This window comes from Molossus molossus, unplaced genomic scaffold, assembly GCF_014108415.1.
Source record: "Molossus molossus isolate mMolMol1 unplaced genomic scaffold, mMolMol1.p scaffold_m16_p_1, whole genome shotgun sequence".
In the NCBI taxonomy this organism is placed as follows: domain Eukaryota; kingdom Metazoa; phylum Chordata; class Mammalia; order Chiroptera; family Molossidae; genus Molossus; species Molossus molossus.
The window spans coordinates 186,629,327-186,647,628 of NW_023425344.1; the positions used below are offsets into that span (position 1 = coordinate 186,629,327).

The window sequence follows — 18,302 nt, forward strand, 5'->3', positions numbered from 1 at the left end:
TGACAACGAGTCCCCCAGGCCTCTCAGTATCTAGTCTTTTTGCCTTCACTGAGATGCTCTGGGTCCCCTCTCAGCAGGTACCTAGTCCAGCTCAGGCCTTCATGTGCGCAGAGGAACACAGCCACACACCGAGCTACCTTTTTTCCAAGGTCCAGGAAGAAGCAATTGCTTCAAACCCTCTCTACTTTCCCTCCCATTTCTCACCTCCATACACATATAGGTATTTAGCAATAATCATGCCTTCTTGAGCTAAAAATATTTTTTAAGTCTGGTTTATAGTGAATAATACACAGCACTATACAGATACATTGTTTTTCCTTATTGATATTAGAGAGAAAGAGGATGGGAGAGGGAGAGGGAGAGAGAGATAGAAATATTGATGAGGGAGAACATCACTGGCCACCTCCTGCATGCCCCCCACTGGGGATTGGGCCCACAACCTGGGCATGTGCCCTGAGCGGGAATCAAACCGGCAACCTCTTAGTGCATGGGACAATGCTCAACCACTGAGCCACACTGGCTGGACCACAGATACTTTTTTTTACACAGTAAATACGTACCAGGAAATTATAACAGAAAAGGAGTTAGAATAACAGTGATAAACTTCATCCTCTTCATTTTCTGCCTAGCCTTGCCTGTTCTTGGAAATGTCACATATATAGAGAATTTTACCTCAGCTACATTATTGATTTGAACTTTCCAATTAATTTTTACAAAAGACAAAGCATTTTTGGTAAAGTTTGCTATATTCTTATTTATAATATTTGTGTATAATTAGGTTTTAATGAGTTGGGTTTCATGAAGTCAGGATAGTTCTATTGTAGATAATATAAGGAGTGCAAGGAAAACGTAAGCTATTCATTAAGGTGACACAAGATTCCTAAAAAGATTAGAAAATTGTCATCTTTTTATTGGAATAATTACTATTTCAAATGTTCTCAGATGTTCAACATTATTTTGTCACATGAACTAAATCCCTTAGTGGTTCCTCAACGTAAAGCATGTCCCTCTCTGTTTCAGGTGGGGCCTACTATCTTATTTCCAGAAGCTTAGGGCCCGAGTTCGGTGGGTCTATAGGCTTGATCTTTGCTTTTGCCAATGCAGTGGCGGTTGCCATGTACGTGGTGGGGTTTGCTGAGACTGTGGTAGACCTTCTGAAGGTAAGCAAAAATTTTTCTTTTTTTTCAGCCAAGCAAGCTAATTTGGCTCAATTTGCTTTTCCAGGGCACTAGGGCATACAATTATGGCAAGATGAGAGGAATTAGATTTATTCTGCAGAATGTGGAGGTTGGGTATGGTGGAAGGAGCCCTAGGTTTGGCATCAGAACTGGCTTAAAATCCTGGCTCTCACATTCACCAGCTGAGAGAGATCTTGGACCAGTTCCTCTGTTCATCTTAACTTTGTTTTCCAAATCTTTAATATGGGTTAATACTGCTCTATGCATTTCATAGGAATGTGATACAGATCAAATTAAGTAATGTACATGAAATATTGCATAAAATACAAACCATCCAATAAATAATAGGTACTGTTATCAGCAGCAATACAGTAGTCCCACCCTGTTCCCTGAGGATACGTTCTAAGCCGTCCAGTGGATGCCTGAAACTGTGGATAGTACTGAACCTCATGTATACTATGTTTTTCCTGTACATAACTATGATAAAGTTTAATTTACAAATTAAACACTGCAAGAGTTTAACCACAATAACTCAATAAAATAGAAAAATTGTAAGCGTATGCTATTATAAAAGTTATATAGTCTCTCTCTCTCTCTCTCAAGACTTCTCTCTCACTCTACGACTTCTCTTTGGCATGTCCAAATGGTCAGCATCACTAGTCTTGCACCTTGAAACCGTTAAGTAAAATTAGGTTACTTGAACACAAGCACCAAGATATCATGAGAGTTGATCAGATAACCTAGAGGACCGCTGAGTGGCTGCCAAGCAGGCGGGTGGCGCATGTAGCATGGACACACTGGACAAAGGGGTGATTCACATCCAAGGTGGGACAGAGCAGGAGAGCACGAGATTTTATCACACTTCCCATTTAAAGCTTATCAACTGTTTATTTCTGGAATTTCCCATTTAATATTTTTGGACCATGTTTGATTGTGGGTAACTGAAACCACAGAGAGTGAAACCATGGATTAGGGGGAGACTACTGTATTACTATTATGATGATAGATTTCCAAACAGAAAGTTCAAACATTAGAATAACTGGCTGCAGAAAAGTAGGCATTTCCTGGTGCCGATGCCCCATCTAGATGGTACACATGGGTGCACGTGGATTAGCCGGTACGTGAACTAACGTCTAGTCCTCTATTTATGGCAGTGATAGCATTCACTGAATTTAATTGGTAACAGTACATCTATTCAAAATTTACCTGAATAAATGAGTGGCTTATATGTTTACAGGGTATGCTGTCTTCAAGAAATACATTATCTGCTTTGTGTTGTTTGTTCTTTAATTGAATAACATTTATATTCCAAAATTCACATTGGAAACCACTCATTTTTATTCCTCTAAGATTTCCCTGACACACAAAAATAACTAGTCATTCTCCTAAAACAAAACATGATATGTGTATGTACACATACTTTTACTTAGAGCTGTAATAACTTCCAAAGCTATGATTAGAATGAATCTCTAAAATTTGCAACTCCTGCCCTGGTCATTTAGGCTCAGTGGTTAAAGCATCAGCCTGCGGTCCAGAGAGACCCCGGTTCGGTTCCCGCTAAGGGCATGTACCTCGGTTGCAGTTTGTCCCCGGCCCTGGTTGGTCACGCGGGTGGCAGCCACTCGATGTGTCCCTTTCACGTCGATGTTTCTCTCTCTCTCTCCCTCTCTCTCCCTCCCACTCTATCTGAATAAAGAATGGAAAAATGTCCTCGGGTGAGGATAAAAAAAATAAAATAAAAAATAAAAATAAATAAATAAATAAAATTTGCAACTCCTAACCTTGGCTATCAAAGGCCTATTATCATAGGAAAAAATAACGTTAGGTTTATCTTCTCAAATTCATGAGCACTTTATTTTTTTATTATCCTATATATAGCCCCAACCATTAGTGCACAGTATCTCATCTTACTGTTAAATGATACAATAAAATATACAAGACAAAATAAAATAAAAGCCACACCTCTAACCATTTTTTGTGATTTTTTTTTTCCAGGAGAGTGATTCAATGATGGTGGACCCAACCAATGATATCCGGATAATAGGCTCAATCACAGTGGTGATTCTTTTAGGAATTTCAGTAGCTGGAATGGAATGGGAAGCAAAGGTGAATTTCACAAAATGAGGTTATCAATAGCTGTTGGTCAGGCCCTGAACAAATTACAGGTATAGAGGAAGCTCACAATTAAAAAGAATTGCTGCTATTACTTGCTATGGAAAAGTTGCAGGTTAGCGCTAGGTGGGACACCGAGCCCTCAAAGCACGAGGTGCAGGTGGTCACGACTCACAGCTCATCTGTGACACCAGACCTGTGCTTTGTCCTTTATGCTATCATCACAGCGACACAACCACCCAGGTTGGTGCCATCTTCATGTGCAGATTCCCCTATGATCTTAGCAACGGTACATACTGGCAGCCTGTGTCTCTCAGTCACACTCCTGGTGACCCCGTTCCAGGAGGCTGCGGTGCCAAAACCCAAAAGAAATGGCCAACGTGTGGGGAGAAGGTAACACAGGCAGAAACAATCATTCTTTGAAATCCAGTACTTCAGCAGCAAATTAGAGGGCATCATAGGCCTTGCAACTAGGGGATGCCTAGATTAAAATAGCAGTAAAACAGTTAGTAAATTTCTAAGTGATAGGGAGCGTGTTTTTTGCACACTTTGTAACTCTCCACAGTGACTGGTATCATTGAAACTGAACTTATTTACCTGGAGATGCGTAACTAGACTTCCAGTGCTCACCGGCAATGGGAAGACGCCAAAGCCTTCCACCTCACAAAGCAATAGAAAACATTCCCACATTGCACTTACGTATGGATTATGCATTCACACATTAAACAGAAATTGATTAAGTGCTAACATGTGCTGGGCATTCTGCTAGGCACTGGATATTCAGTTGTGAACAAAACAGGCACAGTTCCTACGGGTCTATGAGGATGTGAGCAATGATCAGGGAGATAACAACTACATATAAAATGGGAAATTGTAAAAGTACTATGAAGGCCACTGAGATAGAAAATAACGGGGAATCTCCTTTCATTGACTTTATTCCCTGAGGGTGGCAATGTGGTCTCATGGCCATCATGAGTAGAGGTTAGAGCTCCAGCTCTTGTCACAATGCCTGGATTCCAATCTAGTTTATAGCCATGTGACCTTTAATAAACTGCTGAACCCACCTGTGCCTCACTTTCTTTAAATGATAACAATACCACCTACTTCATATGGTCATCGGTGGTGTTACTTATCTGAACGAACACTGGCAGAGTTAAATCTGCGGCTGTTATAGGGTGAGCCCTCGGTGAACATCAGCTGTTATTCATTCAGGTTCAGTGGCCGGGAAAGGCCTGTCTGAGGAGCTCACTAAGACTGAAAGGCAGAGTTCTGCAGAGAAATGCCTTCTTCGCAGAGGGAACAGCCCGTGGGACTGCCAAGACCATTAATACCTCGAAATGGATAAAGAGCTGTAAAGAGAACATTTGGCTGGTCAGCCTGGAGACTGTTTGTGCTGGGCACACACTGGCCGCCCAACATCCAAAAGCATTAGGGGAATTCTATGAGTCATTCGCACTGGGAATGGGAGGAACCCAAGGTGCCCTGCCTGAAAAGGAAATACACTCTCTCAGTGTTATATTCCTGAGGGCACTGCCGTAAGTTACCTACCCAGTACTTAGTGTTCTTGTCATGTTGCCTTGAAGTACCCAAGCACATGCTCCCATTGAAAATGTAACGTCCATACTCAAGTCAAATAAGGCTTATTGAGATGTCATCCTATACGGATGACACTTACCATGTAATCTGGGTAGTAGAGTCTTAACTGGAATAATAGATAGAGTCTTTCTTCCGTGGACACATAACTTTTATGATTATGTAAAAAGTTGTTCAATAAATCGAATTTGACCTCCTTTTACTTTGCCATTCCAGGCTCAAGTGATCCTTCTGATCATTCTTCTTATTGCTATTGCAAACTTCTTCATTGGAACAGTCATTCCATCCAACAATGAGAAGAAGTCCAAAGGTTTCTTTAATTACCAAGGTATGTGTTACAGATGAGTTGCTCTGCAGTAAATGGCTCTTCATTGCTCCCCTCCATCACCGTCCCTCTGAACCCCACTCCAGCCTTGGAATCCCTTAATCCAGGGAAGAGCCTGAGGTTGGATTCAGGAGAGCCAGAGCAAGTCAACCCTGCTGCTTACCCACTAGATGGCTCACCTAACATGTTTGGGTCTCAGATTTTCATGGTACAGTGTGAGTGATATAAATAACTTCCTGATGGGGTTTGTAAAAAGCAAATAAGACAGTGTATGTAAAAGTGTTTAAAGTGCTAGACAACTTGTTGCTGTCAAAAGAGTAGAAACAGAGTGCTTGTACAAAGAAGAAATCTCAGACCATTGGTTCAACCATCGGAGCACTAAAGTCAAACAGAGTCAATTTTTCCTGCTAGGCTTTTGTGCACCTTGCTTTTGAATAGCATTACCCACTTAAGGATCACTGTCAGGGTGTCAAGCATGAAGGATGTAGGAACTGTTTAGGGTAGCATGAGGCGATGATGCCACTGAGCATGGGATTTGACTTCTCTCCCCTATTCTACTCCACCAATCCACCCTTTCCCAGCTCTCCACTCTAGCATACTCAGGAATCCACTGCTGGGATTTTTAAAAGATTTCCCTTCCTGTGCTTAGTTGTCAGTATTCATTTCCTTTTTATATCTTTCTTTCTGCTTTTTCTTTGTGAAGATTGTCTGCTTTGCTTTGCATGTCAACATTCTTTTCCTTTTTAGTCTTATCCCTCCTCCAGCTCCTGCTGTATCTTTTCTGATGCTACAAATTTTCTTTCCTTATTTTTGCATTATTCCAGATTATTTTTTCCCCCACAATTTTCTTCCATCTCTTGCTTCCTTTACCTTTCTGTGTTTCTTCTAGATTATTTCCTTTTCATTTAAGTGATTTGGTGACAACCTGGGGGATAGCATTATTTTATGATCAAAGCTCCTCATGATATTCTCCCAAATATGAGAATTTGGTATAAGGATTTAAAACTCAATCTTAGCAAAGAGTGAGTGGGTCAGAATATTAACAGCAAAAGTGTAAGGTAGCCTCACCCACAAGGTTCTGCAATTGTATTTTATTTTTATTTTTTAAATGTTTTTATTTATTTATTTTATTTATTTTTTATCCGCACCCAAGGACATTTTTTGTTCAAGTAGAGTGGGAGGGAGAGAGAGGAAGAGAGAGAGAGAGAGAGAAACATCGATGTGAAAGGGACACATCGAGTGGCTGCCACCCGCACGACCGACCAGGGCCGGGGACAAACTGCAACCAAGGCACATGCCCTTAGCGGGAACCGAACCCAGGTCTCGCGGGACCACAGGCTGATGCTCTAACCGCTGAGCCAAACTGGCCAGGGCAATTAAATGTTTTGATTTTTTAAAGAAACAGAGAGAGATGGAAACATCGATGTGGGAGAGATATATCAATTGGCTGCCTCCTACATGCCCTCTACTGGGGATTGAGCCCACAACCTGGGCATGTGCCCTGACTGGGAATCGAACTGGACCTGTCAGTCCATGGGATGATGCTCAATGCACTGAGCCACACTGTCCAGGCAAGGTTCTGCAATTTTAAAAAGGCATAGAAAAGCTGTATGTTAATTAAGGTATTTATGCATGGGCGAATGTAGTTGTATGTGTGTAGAACAGCTTATATGTGTGGTATATTTGTGAGTATATCTTTGTAACCATGGGAGAGTTCTCCCTTGCCTCCTTTTCCAATCTTCTAGATTCAAAGAAGTCCAATGGTCTGGGTCTCTGTTGGCACAAAATGTATTGATTTTCAGAGCTCTGTTCTAGAGATCTGAAACCTTGTGATATGTATTTTGACTTTTGACAAATATTAACATGAGGTTTATCAGAAGTACATCAACATCTTTGAGTTCATGTCATTTAGATTATAGGAACCCATTTGCATTTAGTGCTATAGAAGCCAAAGGCAACTTTATCTCCTACTCTACGAAAAATGTCTACATGATTATTTTCTCATTATTTGTGTTGCAGCATCAATATTTGCAGAAAACTTTGGGCCAAGCTTCACAAAAGGCGAAGGTTTCTTCTCTGTCTTTGCCATTTTTTTCCCAGCAGCTACTGGGATTCTTGCGGGTGCCAATATCTCGGGAGATTTGGAGGTATGTTGTTTTCTGTTTCCGTAGTCCTGGGAGGTGCTGGGGCAGTTGGCAGGCAGCACAAGGAGCTGTCGACAGTGACTGTGTTTCTCTACAGTGTTCAACCCATAAAATTTCTGTAAGGTTTTCTGATTATTTGCAAATTATCTTTAAGTGCCAAACTATCCTATTCCCGACAGTCCTTCCGAAAGTCTTATTCAGTGGTGCCAGAAAGACAGAGTATGACTGTGTGGCACATTTTCAACAAAATAAATACAGTTCAGTGAAAAAAATATCAGAATCACCACTTTCTCTTTTAAACACATAATGTGTAAAAACATGGAACATTTAAGGGGGAAAAAGACAAATTACTTAATTGCTGAATGCTGATATTAAATTTAGGGATACATTTGCTCATTTAATTGGTGTTTATTTAACACTCATATTATTCTATGTTACGTACTCTAAGGACCATTGTATTAGGATATTGGTTTGTGTGTTTTATAAAAGACCGGTAATTTTTACCTAAACAAGATAGAAGTTTTCCTAGTGAATAAAAATTTGAGCACATAGCCACCCAGTGGAGTAAGAAAGAGCTGCTCCAAGAGGTCGACCAGGAACCCAGATGACCTCCCTTGGTTCACCATTCCCTTGGGGATTGCCCCCTCTGCAAGGTCAAAGATGATGGATCATTTTCAAGACCACGTTCCAGTCCATAGGAAGGGGAATAAGGAAGTAGAGGACAAGCAATTTCTGGTCCTTCAATGTATCACTTCTGCTGACATTGCATTGGCAGGAATTTAGTCTGAGGCCTTCCCTAGTTGTAAAGAAGGCTGGGAAATGTAGTCTCTAGCTGGGCTGCCATGTGTCTACAGACAATTTTAGAATGTTCTAATATTAAAAGGAAGAAGGTGAGGAAGAATATTAGGAGACAACTTCCGGTCAACATGGCAGCGAGGTAAGCGCAGTATCGCGTCCTCCCACAACCACATCAAAGTTACGACTAAACTACAGAACAACCATCATTCAAAACCGCCTGAAATCAAGCTGAATGGAAGTCCTACAACTACGGAATTAAAGCAGCAGCCACATCCAGACTGGTAGGAGGGGCGGAGGCTGACGGGCTGGTCCTACACCCACGTGTGGTGGATAAAAATTAGAAAGATTTTTATCTTCTCAACTGAGAAGGTCCTCCCTGAGGACTGAGGGGTCCCCGTCCCACACCAGACACCCTGCTCAGGGTTCCAGTGCCAGGAAGAGAATCCCCATAACTTCTGGCTGGAAAAACCAGCAGGAACTGAGGCTCAGGGAGGCTGAGGGGACTGGAGCCCCAGGCAACTCCTCTTAAAGGGCCCGCGCACAGACTTACTCAGACTTGCTCCCTCTAAGCTCAGAGGGAAAGCAGCTTGAGGGGTGCCAGAGACATACAGGAAAGAACTGAGCTGTTTGGTATTGGAGCGAGGACTGGAGAGGGGGCTTTCTCCTGGACAGATGTGCTGTTAGAGACCTTTGTTCCTTTGGTGAACCCTTCCCTGGGGCAGCAGATTGCAGCCACATCTGGGACTCCAGCAACCTGGCTCATACTGGTTGCCCCACCCTGGTGATTCCCTGAGGCCCCACCCCACCCAACATTCAGGCCCACCCAAACTGTTGCCATGATTGGCCTGTCTTGGATCCTGCTTCAGGTTTTCCTACATTCTTTCAAACAAGCATCATCTGGTCTCAGCATCTTACTTCCTCTCATTAAGTAATACACAGAAACAAACACAGAGAGGCAGCCAAAATGAGGAGACAAAGAAACAGGTCCCAAATGAAAGAACAGAACAAAACTCCAGGAAAAGAACTAAGTGAAATGGAGATAAGCAACCTAACAGATGCTGAGTTCAAAATACTGCTTATAAGGATGCTCAATGAACTTAGTGAGAACCTCAGTGAACTTAGTTAGGGCCTCAAGAGCATAAAAATGGACCAGTCAGAAATGAAGGAGGGACTAACTGAAATAAAGAATAATTTACACAAATTCAATAGTGGAGTAGGTAAAGCCAAGAAGCAAACCATCGATTTGGAATATAAGAAAGCAAAAAACACCCAATCAGAACAGCAAAAAGAAAAAAGAATCCAAAAATATCAGGATAGTGTAAGGAGCCTCTGGGACAACTTCAAGTGTGCCAACATTCACATCTTGGGGGTGCCAGAAGGAGAAGAGAGAGAACAAGAAATCGAAAACCTATTTGAAGCAATAATGGCAGAAAACTTCCCTAACTTGGTGAAGGAAACAGACATACAAGTCCAGGAAGCACAGAGAGTTCTAAACAAGATAGATCCCAAGAGGCCCACACCAAGACACGTCATCATCAAAATGCAAAATGTTCAAGACAAGAGAGAATCTTAAAAGCAGCAAAAGAAAAGCAGTTAATTACCTACACGGGAGTTCCCATAAGGCTGTCAGCTGATCTCTCAAAAGAAACTTTGCATGCCAGAAGGGAGTGGCAAGAAATATTCAGAGTGATGAAAAGCAAGAACCTACAACCAAGATTACTCTATCCTAAAAGCTATCATTTAGAATCAATGGCCATATAAAGAGTTTCCCAGACAAGGAAAAGCTAAAGGAGTTCATCACCACCAAACCATTATTATATGAAATGTTGAAGGGTCTTCTTGAAGAAAAAGATAAAAAATATGAACAAACAAAATGGCAATAATACATATCTAACAACAATTGAATCTACAAACAAAATGAACATGCAGAATAAAAACATTCTCATAGATACAGAGAACATTTTGTTGATTGCCAGATGGGAGGGGGTTGGGGGAATAGGTGAAACAGGTGAAGGGATTAAGAAGTACAAAGTGGTTGCTAGACTGACAAACCTCAAAGGGAAGGGGGGTTGGGGCTGGGAAGAAATAAACCAAAGAACTTATATGTATATATGCATAACGAATGGACACAAACAATAGTGTGGAGAAGGCAGGAGGGGGGTAGGAGTGTGGAGGAGGGGTCAATGGGGGGAAAAGGAGGAACATCTGTAATACATTCAACAATAAAGATAAGTTAAAAAAAAAAAGAATAACATAAAAAAAAGAATATTAGGAGACAATAAATAGTATCTAACACACACACAGTAGAAGATACAGGTTTAACCTCAATACATTTATAATCTACTTTGGAAGACAAGAAATATTTGAAGAGCCATCAAGAGATATGTATAAATGAAAACCATATGCACTTCCCAATGAATCGTGAGATAAAAAATAATGAAAGAATAATTCTTAATTTAAGGATGACTTTCTCATAGCAGTAACACTCGAGTGTGAACTGAAAGCAAAGGCAGAGTACTGACTATTGGTGAGAAAATGTACTACAGGCTGAGAAGACAAAAGAACGGTCAGGCAAAGGGAAAAAGGAGCAGTAAGGATCTCTCACAGTTTAACTGGAGTAACTCATGAGACTGGAAAACCTTATAAGGGAAGGAGAAACAGCTGTTAGGGTGACCTGAGTGAGAGGTGCTTGCCCTGGAATATAATCCCGTGAAAGTGGAGTCTTTGCCTTTGGTTTTGTTCATTTTGTATCCTCAGAGCTAGTAAAGCTTCAATAAATATTTATTGAGTGAATGAATAAAGGCTTTAGGGTTTGTTCTATTAAGGACCACAGTGCCACGGTAAATTCTTGAGCAGAGATATGGCATTAAAAAAAAAGATTAGGCTAAGGCTCAGAAAAATAAAGTTGTTCAAAATGATTCAAGTAGTAAGTATCACTGCTTCATGAAATTTAGCTATGGATGTTGAGCTTTTCAGATTTGGAAAAGTACCAGATGCCACTGATTCAAGTTTCTACAAACTGTAAATAGACATTTGAATGGAAGAATTCTGTGCTTTCCTCAGACTCCTTAGAGATGATTTTGTATTAGATGCTAAGTAGTCAGTTCAGCTCAGCCAATGCTTCCTGAGTGCCTATTACACCAGGTACTGGGGAAGCAAAGAACTCAGTCCTTCCCTCCAGGAGCTCATGGTCTAAGGGGGAGACAGGTGTGCTCTAATTAAGTCGTAAGAAACAAAAACAGATCACATGCAAGGTAAAGAAGGAATAATTACTGTTTCTAAAGGAGTAAGTGTGGCTTTCAGAGGAGGGACACACAATCCAGACTTCAAGGGATGAGTAGGAGTTCATCAACAGAACAAAGCAGAGAGGGACACTTGGAACCGAAGGAATGGAATGTAAGATGGCACAGAACTAGATGCTGCTGATGGGAATTATTTTGCATGTGAAATGGGACACACAAAGAACATCATTTCATCAATATATTAATAAACGTATTTTTAAAGGACCCTCTCTGTGTCCCAGGCTCTCTGGGAGTAAACAAAGAAATAAAACATATTAGTGTCTAAAAAGGCAAAACTTACCATTTCTTTCTCCCAAGATAAATGCTAAATTGGGTTAGGGATGCTATATTAGTCAAGATTTTTACTTATCCATCAATCTGTACTGAGACATCTCTGATTTTGGTTTTACATGTACAGAAAACACAGAGGATATCTCATCATGATTTCCAGGGCACAAGTGGTCATAGGATTGTTGTAAAAAGGTTTCTCTTTCAATTTAAAAATACTTTGGTGATTTTACAGTTAAGCTTCCCTTTTAGCACATACCCTCATGTATACTCTTAAATAGAACTCAGAGGTCCTTTAAACTACAGACAACAGAGTTTGGATATTATCCTGAAACTAGCTAGAAACACTGAGGAGGTTAGATCAAGATTAGATATATGTTTTAGAGAGAGCCTGCTAGCGGATTGTGAGGATAGATAGTGGGGGGTGGGGTGAGGGAAGTGTGTAGGTTGGGAGACTGGAGGCAGAAAATCAATTAGAAGATATCACAGAAGTCTGGACAAGAGAGGACAGGCTTGAATTAAGGCTACGGCAGGGGAAATGGATCAGAAGGGTCAGCTTTCGTTAGACTTAGAAGAGGAAATGAAAAGGATGTTTTATTTTACTACGATTTGCAGTTTTTAAAAAACGATACATCACAACCAAACATACACATACAAAATTTTCCCCAATCAATTCTTTACTACAAATGACGTCTTCTGATTATTTTCACATCAGTTCTCTACTATTGTATTCGTTTCACGCTGGTTGCAACCTACTGAATTGATGCCATGGTGTAATCGATGAGGAAAAAACAGCTCCTATTTGGCCATTGAGGCTGACGTGGTAGAAGGACGTCAGAGTGGAGAAGTCTGGGTGTGGAGGTAGACCTGTGAGTCTGGGTTCTGGAAAGGAGCTAGGGCGAGACCCAAAGCCATGGCATGCGTGAGGCCATCCAGGTCTGCGCACAGGGGAGGCGAGGAGAGCACCAAGGCAGCACTCAGGGAAACAGACCTTCGAAGTATTGATGGTGGAAAAGGAGCCCTTGGAGAAGACAGAGGAAAAAGCTGCCTGAGACCAAGGGGAACCCAAGTCAGAGTGGGGTCCTGAAAGCCGAGGGAGGAGAATGGGTTGAGAAGTAACACGTCATGATCAAAGCCAGCGCGGTCCGGTATGCGAAGGACTGACGGGTGACTGCATGCTGGAACACGGCGAGGACATTGTAGCACATGCTTCTCCCTCAGAGTAAAACTAAACATAACAAAGACATAACGGATTCAGTTCAACTTAGCAAACATTTGTTTTTTACACACTCTAAGAATATGTAAGATGCTATCTCTGCTCGCAACCCAGCAACCTTCTGAAGGTGGCAGTCAGTGAGAGTTGGCACAAAGTTCCTTCCTGAACCTTCTATTTATTAACATTAACTCATTGATAATCTGCAAATATGTGCCTGGGAGAGAATCTGGAAGACACCCAAGTCTAACCAAGAGTGTTAAGATGTAGATTCAGAGATGCAAGATTAGGATCTGGTTGACGTACTCCAAAAGCCGCAATTTAATAAAATGTCTGTATTGTCTTAAAATAAATATGTAATATTTAATGAAAGGAGAAGGGAAGTTAGATTGGGTTTACTGCTGGGGGAGCGGGGACTAACATTTAGAATGAAAAGTAAGCATTTGTTGAGGTCCTGAGCCCTGTCTGGGGGAGCTGTAGCCAGACCAGATGACATGAACATATAGACCCTGCATTAAAGTATTCTGATTTATATCGGGTCAGGTTGGATCTTCACATAAGTTCTAAATAAGTCCTTTTAGAGCTTGGAGCAGGTGGTTCTAAACAAAAACTAAGTTTTTGTGTCGTAGGTATAAGACTGCCTTCCATCGTCCCGCTTCTTGTCCTTTCTTCCCACTCAAATCAGTCCTTCACATTTCACTCAGACCCTACGAAATCCTTCATCAAGAAAATGAATTTTGAAATGTAACACGAATTAGGAGATTGAATGGGGCTCACTCCAGCCACGATTGCCTCCTTCCTCCTACGTGCTGGCCAGAGTCATGCACCTGCCACAGTCACTTCAGGAGACAGGAGGCTGCACGTGTGTGTGTCAGACCCACGGTTTTCAACCAGTGCGCCGCAAACATGTAAACATGTCGCCCCTCACTGTTTAGTCAGGGGCACTGACCTCTGTTCCCTTAGAATGTCAAACAAAAAATATGACAACAGCCAAGGCAAAATAGCCATTCGCTATGGATGAATCAAAATTATATATATATTTTTTTGTCAGATGGGCAAAAAATATAATATACTTTTGGTTTGCCGCAGAATTTTAGTAATTAGTTTATGTGTGGCATGAGATGGAAAAGGTTGAAATCGCTGTATTAGACCAACCGTGTGTGGAAGTAATTCCTAAAGGAGTGGGAAGGAATTAATGATCACGGAGGGACTCCACCGGGACGGCTTACTCCTGCGTGGGGACAGATTTGCTTGATCAGGCAGCTGAGTCTATATTTGTCGTGAATTTACCTTTCTGAAAAATTTGATCAGCTGGTTTAAGCTAAAATCTAAACAAAAAAACAATTTCATACTTTAACCGCATTGATTTCTTATTTGTATTGATGAGTCTCATGTCCTCTGATGGGGGAACTAATGCCTCTGGGACTATACTTCCCTCAAGTCAATATTTATCGACTCCTACTATAGGCCAGGCACTGTCCTGTATAATCAATAAATACATTAGAATCTCTATTTAATAATCTCTGTTAAGTTGAATTCAATTATTTAGAAGTTATGCTGCCTGGAATTGATGATGATATGATTTTGCTCCCCCCCCTCCCCAAATAGGATATAAAATGGTATGTTATATATGATGTGAGTTCAACTCAGTGAATTTTTACACATTTTTCTAAGCAAGAGAAAAGCCCATTTTCTGCTATAAGCTTAAATTTGCCTCTTTCTTTATGTCTGCTTCTGGAAATTAAATCTCTCCCGTTGTAGTCATTCCTGAACTAGATTTCAAATGGGAAATTTGAGGGATTGGAGAATTTAGCAGATCATCCTTTTTGCTCAGCCAAAAGTAATTTTTTTGTAAAGGTATGCTTAAGCTTAGTGAAAACACACACACAGAGAAATATCGTCAATGTGCCGGTTAACTTTGGATATTTCTCCTAATAATTTAAGGATTAATAAATCTACATGAAATTCACAGGAGATAAAGGAGAGAGAGAGGCGTTAGTGAGTGAACTAACTAGTATATTTTTCTATAGAAACTCCCTCCTGGACAACTAGATATCTCTTCTGTTTAGTGCAAAATTCTAAAGATTTCTTTATTCACTCTAAGCACTTTGTCTTTATCCCAGAAGAATTTGAGCTCACCATTTTGCTATTAGCTTAATCTTTTTTAAAAAACTTGCTCAGCAAGAGTTACCTAAAAATTAAAAATACAGAAATAACTCCAACTGATCTGTTTCTCATTCCACCCTGTCTCCTTGTACCTCCACATTGTTTTTTTTAAAGGATCCCCAAGATGCCATCCCCAGAGGGACCATGCTGGCCATTTTCATCACCACCGTCGCCTACATAGGGGTTGCTATTTGTGTAGGTAAGTTGTATGTCTCTGGTGTTGGAGTCCGATGGATTTTCATTTCCAGTGGGCTTTCAATGAACCGTAAGTAGTGCATTTTTAAAGAGGCGACAACTGTTAATTCCCCTCTTAGATGCTCTAGGGGTTTGAATGCAATGAAACTCTTTACCTGAACACAAGATGGTCCCATTTTGCTACTCTAGGTGATAAGAATCCAACTGCCAAAGAAGACATCACTTCCGGTCCCCACCTTCTTTTCCCTGCAGAGGGAGGCGAAAAACTAAGAAAGAGAAAAGCCCCGAACCAGACAAAAATGACAACAAAAACCTTAGAAAAGTATGAAAGACAGAATTGATGACGGTGTCCCCTCCTCACACTGCTGTCCCTAACAGGGAAGTCACTGTCACCAATCAGCAGGAAACCAGAACAAGACCCAGCAGCCAGCAGTGTGGGTGACGAGTCCCCCCATTATCCACTGAGCAGAACGAATGCGGATTCACCTGCTCTTCCTAAGCAGGCTTTTGTTCTGCCTGCTGCCTGCAGCCGCACCTCCTCCGGGTTGGGGCTCAGCTCATGCTTGTTGAACACCCAGAGAAGAACAATTCTCTACACACCAGGGAACACAGCTCCAGGCTGGACCACTTTGGAGGCCTGGATGACGATGCCATCAAAGGCCACATCGCAGTCTCCTCTGTTTACTACGAAGCAAATCGGGAAAGTACATATGCCTTGAGTTGGTCTCTAAAGGAAAACAGCAAAATAATTCACTTAGTTTCTTGTTTCTCTCACTGCTTCTTATTTGAGGAAACTGGATGATGGTGCCAACTGCGTTGTTGTGGCATTTCCAAGCTTAGTGACATGTGAAGGGATTTTATTCCAATGCAGTATATCGACGCATTTTAAAATACCATTGAAATTACTTAAAGTTAAATTTCCCAAATGGTTTTCTTTCTCACACAAAGTAAAAATAAAGGGCTAAATGAAGCTGTAGACCTGATTGCAAAGACTCTTTTAGTTTTTGCTCCTGCTGGGTGGGAAAATCTTTGTTTCTATACTTTTCCCAAGATAGGAGAAGGATAGTCAAGGGGTCATTAGTGTAAATAATGGTTCATGTCTTCCCTTCAAGGGAAATTGGGGAGTTCTATTATGCAGAAGTTAAAATACATGATTTAGAAGAGTCAGCTCAATGTAAATGAACAACACAAAGAAGAACAATCTGGAATAGATCGTTTTCCATGATAACCACATCCATAATTTCAGGTGTTCACAGAGCTGGCAGGCCACGATAAAAAAAAAAAAAAAAAAAAAAAAAAAAAAAAAAAAAAAAAAAAAAAATCCTTGCCCTGACTGTTTTAAGTGGTTCTTTCAAAAGAAAAGTCTGTGATTGTTAAGTCTTTCTTGTATTTAAGAATATGAATTCATGGCTAAAACTGAGGGTTCCCATTATTACCTACCCATCACTGGGACCTCTCTTCTAGTTATTAGCAAGGAATGAGAACGCCCTCTGGCTGGAGCTGGAAAAGCAGAATGAACAGTTTTATTGGTTGGCATTAGTTTGTAAAGTATTTATCCCACAGGTAGTTCAGAAAAGTTTGTATATATTTCACACCTATGTTCATATAGTTCAAGAATCCTATTAAGTGCGTAATGCCAGAGATTACAGTTAGAAAAATTCATAAGGAATGTCGGTGATTAAAATATATATCGAGGATCCTTAAAAAGTTTATATATCCATTACTTGGGATCTATCCTAGAGTAATATTTTGAAATACAGAAAAAAAGTGTATGCACAAAGATGTTCATAGAATATTTATAATAGAAAATAACAAAAACACCTAAATGAATGAAAAAATTGAATAAACAGGTAAATATTTGATAGAATATTATTTGACCATTACTCTTACTTAAGAAATCTTAATATTTTATCCCCAAATATTTTATGTATTGTTTAAATCATTAAAAGTATATATAAAGTAAAATTATAACTATTTCAAAAATTGTGCAAGGAATAGCGTTAGTTGAAAGCAAGGGCTTGGGTCTCATAACTACTCAAATTCAATAATGCGATCCCTTGTTTCTCTCACAGATGAGACAATAAATCCTACTTGAAAAACACGGAATAGTAGTATTAAAGCTATACATCTGAATTGAGCGTGTATTATGTGCAAAGCACTGTATGCACATTTTAAGGGATCAGAAAGTGAGGTATTCCAAGCCCCCAAGTGTCTTCCAGAGGCAGGTGACAGCTAGGAATGACACCACCCCAGGCAGTAGAAGTGGCAGCTTGTTAGACACTGGGGGTGCTCCCAGGCTTCGGAGGATGGGAACCTCCAGGTACCATGTCCTGAGAAGCAATGGCAATGAAGACAAGATAGTCAGTGGACCTGCTCAGACTCAAAGCAAACTAAGTATGTTTTTAAAGGAAACCCTAAGGGAACAGAACTCTTCATATAAAGAAATGACAAGCCAACACATGGGACTACATCAAACTAAAAAACTTCTGCACAGCAAAAGAAACAACCACCAAAATGGAAGGCAACCCACTCTATGGGAGAGCATCATTGCCAATGATACATCAGATAAGAGGTTAATTTCCAAAATACATAGAGTGTTCATACACCTCAAAAAAAGGAAGACAAAGAACTCAATTAAAAAATGGGCAGGGGAACTAAATAGACACCTCTCCAAACAGCACATACAAATGGCCAAGAGACTTATGAAGAAATGCTCAGCATCAGTAATCATCAGAGAGATGCAAATTAAAACAACAATGAGGTATCACCTCACACCTGTCAGAATGGCCACCATCAACAAATCATCAAACAACAAGTGTTGGCGAGAGTGTGGAGAAAAGGGGACTCTAGTACTGGTGGGAATGCAGACTGGTGCAGCCACTATGGAAAACACTATGGTGTTACCTCAAAAAATTAAAAATTGAACTGCCATTTGACCCAGTGATCCCACTTCTAGGAATATACCCTAAGAAACTTGAAACACCAATCAGGAAGAATATATGTACCCCC

At 40.7% G+C, this 18,302-nt stretch overlaps 1 protein-coding gene across 3 annotated transcripts in view; it reads left to right on the forward strand.

Annotated features, from left to right (window-relative positions):
• The window catches only part of SLC12A1 (solute carrier family 12 member 1), a 92,102-nt gene that overhangs the window by 20,088 nt on the left and 53,712 nt on the right, over positions 1–18,302 (forward strand). For all 3 annotated transcript variants that reach the window (XM_036261163.1, XM_036261147.1, XM_036261155.1), the window contains exons 5-9: positions 1,021–1,160; positions 3,174–3,284; positions 5,100–5,211; positions 7,228–7,355; positions 15,213–15,297. In XM_036261163.1, coding sequence (XP_036117056.1) covers positions 1,021–1,160; positions 3,174–3,284; positions 5,100–5,211; positions 7,228–7,355; positions 15,213–15,297 — 576 coding nt within the window. The remainder of the gene's footprint in view (positions 1–1,020; positions 1,161–3,173; positions 3,285–5,099; positions 5,212–7,227; positions 7,356–15,212; positions 15,298–18,302) is intronic.